The 4,688-nt window shown below is 41.5% G+C and overlaps 1 protein-coding gene across 1 annotated transcript; it reads right to left on the reverse strand.

Moving 5' to 3' along the window:
* Window positions 1–1,908: 1,908 nt before the first annotated feature.
* Window positions 1,909–2,298, reverse strand: LOC147462139 (uncharacterized). Its single transcript, XM_086507110.1, has one exon. The coding sequence runs from the start codon at window positions 2,296–2,298 to the stop codon at window positions 1,909–1,911; it is 390 nt and encodes a 129-aa protein (XP_086363236.1).
* Window positions 2,299–4,688: the final 2,390 nt, after the last annotated feature.

A 4,688-nucleotide genomic window follows, 5' to 3' on the forward strand; every position in this document is an offset into this window, starting at 1 on the left:
GGGGTAGGATTCAAGCTATGAAAATAGGATTTTTGGGCTCCTGTCAGGCTGACTGGGCAGGAAATGGGTGAAGTGGCCGATGATTTGACATCCACCTAGGCTCAAAAACTCAAATTCTGCAAGTGGCCTCACTTCCTTGTCAAACCTACTAGTTTTGACTAAGTCCTTAATCAGCTAGCCCCTTTCCTTAATGACTTTGCCCACAGTAGCCCCTTTTCTGACCAATCACATCCAAGCTATCCTTTCCCTTAATTACCTAGCCCCCCATTTTAATTAACTTTCCCTAGGATAGCCCATTATAGCCCCCTTTCTTGTCCAATCATATTCAAGTTGCTTCTCCCCTTAATTACTTAGCCACCCATTTTGATTAACTTTCCCAGGGTAGCCTACTTTAGTCCCCTTTTTGGCCAATAGGAAACATGATAAAGTTGACTTTCCTTTTCCTAGATTGAGATACCTCATAAGCCTAATCTTATCCTCTTACCACTCACATGCTAAGGTTCACTAAGGTTCATTTATTCATTTAATCAACCATTGCAAATTGGATAACTAATTAGACATTCAAGATGTGCATAGAATTGCACAAGGTTACACACTTACACAAGAATGATTGGAAAAGACCCTTCTTTATTTATGTGACAAAATATGTACATCATAAGATTGGGATATGTACAAGGCTTAGTAATGGGGACATTACATTCAACCCCCCTTAAAAGGGGTCAAGATGTCCTCATCTTGAAAACAAGTAAGGAAAATAAATTTGTAGCTTTGCTTCATACTCCCACGTAGCATCTTCCTCTAGATAATCCTTCCAGTGTACAAGGTATTCCCTAATGACATTGCTCCTCAACCTCCTCTCGCGAGTATCCATAATTCTATCTGCTTAGGGCTCCAGAATTCCCTGAGAAGGCATGATGACCAGTTCATCATTGATCACATGATCAAGCCTATCAAAGTATGTTTCAGAAGACTCACATGAAACACATCATGAACTTTCAAGTGCTCAGGCAGTCATAGCTTGTAGGCCTATTTACTAAGGCACTTCACTACCTCATAAGGTCCGCAATACCTCGGGCTAATCTTCTTGTATCAACCAAATGATAGGGAACTCTTCTTGGGTCGTACTCTCAAAATACCTTATCCCCTTCCTTGAAAAATCTTTCTGACCGCTTCGTATCGGCAAATTCCTTCTGACTATCTTGAGTGGCTTTGATATCCTTGCGGACAGCTTGCAGTTGCTCATCCATTTCAGCAATCATCTCCTTTGAGGCTTCTACCCGAATAGTTGGGTCAGAAAAATTCAAAGGTGATAAGCAATCTTGCCCGTAGAGTGCTTTGAAGGGATTCATGCCTATGCTTTGACGATATGAAGCATTGTAGGCCTACTCTACCAATCGTAGATATTGAATCCAACTTTGATCGTCCCTGCTACAATATGCTCCCATGATATCTTCTATAACTTGGTTGACCCGCTCAGTCTAACCATTAGTTTGGGGATGATAAGCAGTGCTAAAACATAGTTGGGTTCCTAGGGCTTCGAATAATGATGACTAAAATTTTGAGGTAAATTTGGCATCACGATCGCTCACAATCCGCTTTGGCAGCCCATGTAACCTGAATATCTCATTGACAAAAGGCTGATCTATATCCGAGGATTTGAAAGTTGTCTTCACAGGAATTAAGTAAGACACCTTGGTGAGAAGATCCACTATGACCATGATGGAGTCATAGCCTCCTTGGATAGTAGGTGACAAAATCCATGCTAATACATTCCCACTTCATCGAAGGAATGTCTAAGGGATGAAGCTTACCAGGCATCTTAACTCTCTTTGCTTTAATCCTTTGACACTCCAGGTAGCTCTTGACATAGCGAAGAATATCACCTTTTAGTCCCTTCCAATGATAGCTTCATCTCACTGCATTAAGCGTCTTGGTGTAGCCTGGATGACCAGTTGTAGGACTATCATGAGCTTCATAAAAGATAGCTTTCTTCAAGTCCCGATTCCTGGGAACACATAGTTTGTCCTTGAAGTAGAGACAATCACAACTAAGCAAGTATCCTTGGTCTAGTATCTTGACATCTCCGTCTAGAACAAGCTTATAGATTCCCTGATAATCCTCATAAAAAAATCCAGACTCCTTCACTTTAGCTAGGATGGGGTTGTCTGGCATTGAAATAGCATAGAGAAAAGACTTGCGGAGGCTAAGTGCATCAACCACTACATTCTCTTTCCTTGTGCGATATTTGATGTTGAATTCAAACTCATAAAGCACTTCGATCCATCTTCGTTGTCGCATGTTGAGACTTTCTTGAGTGAAAATCCACTTCAGGCTCTTATGATTAGTTCACAAGCTGAAATCAGCGACCGAGAAGATAATGCCTCCCTAATTTAAGTGCATGCATGACCGCTAGAAGTTCTAGGTCATGGGTAGTGTAATTAAGCTCATAAGATCTGAGGTTCCGAGAAGTGAAAGCTACGAGTCGCTCCTCCTAGTTCAATACTCCACCAAGTGCAAGTTTGCTAGCATTGGTGACAACTTCAAAAGACTTGGTGAAATCTGGGAGCTTGAGCACTGGTTCTGATGAAATAATGTCCTTGAGATGATCAAAGCTTTCCTTGTGCTCAGGTAACCAAGTGATCTTGCACTCCTTCTTTAGAAGATTTGTTAATGGAGCAGCAAAGTAGTCCTTGATAAAAACCCTATACCATCCTCTAATCTCTTTGGGCATTCTATAATATCCTTGACTTTAGTAGGATCCACCGTGATTCCATCTTGGGTGATAATGAATCCTAGATATTCAATCTGAGGAGTGAAGAATGTGAATTTAATTTTCTTTGCATACAATTTGTGTTGTCGCAAAATGTCCAGAACCTTGCACACATGATCCTCATGCTCTTCTACTATCTTAGAATAGACAAGGATATCATCGAAAAATACAAGAAGAAAATCATCCAAGTAAGGTCTGAAAATGTCATGCATGAGCCGATTAAAACTAGCTGGGGCATTTTTCAGTCCAAAGGACATAACTATAAATTCATAATACCCGAACCAAGTGTTAAAATCTATCTTGGGAATATCTTGCTCCTTGATTCTAATCTGGTAGTAGCCTGATCTTAGATCCCCCAACTTTGAGAAGATCTTAGCTCCGTAAAGTTGATCTAGGAGTTCGTTGATGCGACGGATAGGATACTTGTTCTTCACTGTGACAAAGTTTAGACCCCTATAGTCTATGCACAAGCGAAGAGTACCATCCTTCTTTTTTAAAAAAAAAGTACGGGTGCTCCCCAAGTGAGTTACTAGGCCGTACAAACGCTTGTTCTAGAATTTGTCTAAGTTGTTCCTTTAGCTCAATAGCCTTGGGAAGAGACATCTTATAGGGCCATCAGAAATTGGTGAACTTCCTTGGATAACTTTAGTCTCATGATCTACCTCCCGTGAAGATGGTAGTTCAATCAATTCCTCGGGAAATATATCCCTGAATTCACTCAGCCACTCAGGATCATCACCTAACTTTGGATCCTCCACTTTATTCAACTTGATGAAATAGATTTGTAATCCCTTCCGATCTCCTCTAAGCAAGTTGCTAGCCTTAACTGGAAATAATTTAGGTTTTCCATTCTTTCCCTAAATAAAAACTACATTCTCAAGTTTATCTGTGAAGGTTACACTCCCCTCTTGACAATGAATATTGGCATAATTAGCTATGAGCCAATCCATTCCAAGTATTCCATCGTAGATGCCTAGGGGTAGGCTCCTGAATGAAACACAAGTAGGATATCCTCCTATCTCAAACTGTAGGTCATCTACTGAGTGACAAGACAAAATCTCCTTCCTATTAGCTAACTCTACCCTCATTCTTGTAGCGGGTTTCTGATTTAACTGTAACTTTCTCAAGCATCGTGGTGATAGAAAAGAATGGATACTACCACAATCTATAAGAACCTGGAAAGACTCACCCCCTGAGTAGGCGGCACTTGGATAACCGCATATTGTTACTCCGTTTTAGGGTTATCAATTACGGCAAAGAGGGTAGTCCTTTGCTCTTCATAGCCTCTAAGAGTAGGCTCAACATATGCGGCATTCACTCGGGCAACTTCACCATGTCCTCTTCCTCTTCCTCCATTTCCATTGCGTCCTCCTCATCCTCCATTTCCATTTCTCTTGCCATATCCGTTTCTTCCACCTCGTCCTCCTCTAGCTCCATTTGCTCTGCCTCTACTATGTTGAGCTTGGGATGCTTGTCCTCCATTCAACCTAGGACATATCTTCTAGAAATGACCCATTTCTCCACACTCATAGCATGCTCCAAGATGTGGCCTAGTTGTGTTAGCCGAATAGACACGAGGTCTATAAGGTGCCAGGGTAGAATATGCTTGTTGTTTGTTGACATTTTGGGTTGGGACCTTGATTTCCCAAAACCAAGTTCCTCTTAGCAGGTGTATAGGCAATGCCTTTTGAAAGTGGTTTGGCCTGCTCTAAAGCATCTTGAAGTGAGATCGGCTTCATAGATTCCAAGGTGGTTTCCAAAGGTTTTTTGAGGGAGACAAAACCTATCCACCTACTGCTCGTTGGTCAAGGTAGTCGCACCTTCGAAGGGTAACAAACTTGGAGAATAACTCCTCCAAGGTGAGATTTCCTTGCCTTAGCCCAAAAAACTCGTTCATCTTGATTGCCTCATGTGCAGG

Source organism: Adiantum capillus-veneris, chromosome 3 (assembly GCF_014529385.1).
Source record: "Adiantum capillus-veneris isolate H3 chromosome 3, ASM1452938v2, whole genome shotgun sequence".
Taxonomy (NCBI): domain Eukaryota; kingdom Viridiplantae; phylum Streptophyta; class Polypodiopsida; order Polypodiales; family Pteridaceae; genus Adiantum; species Adiantum capillus-veneris.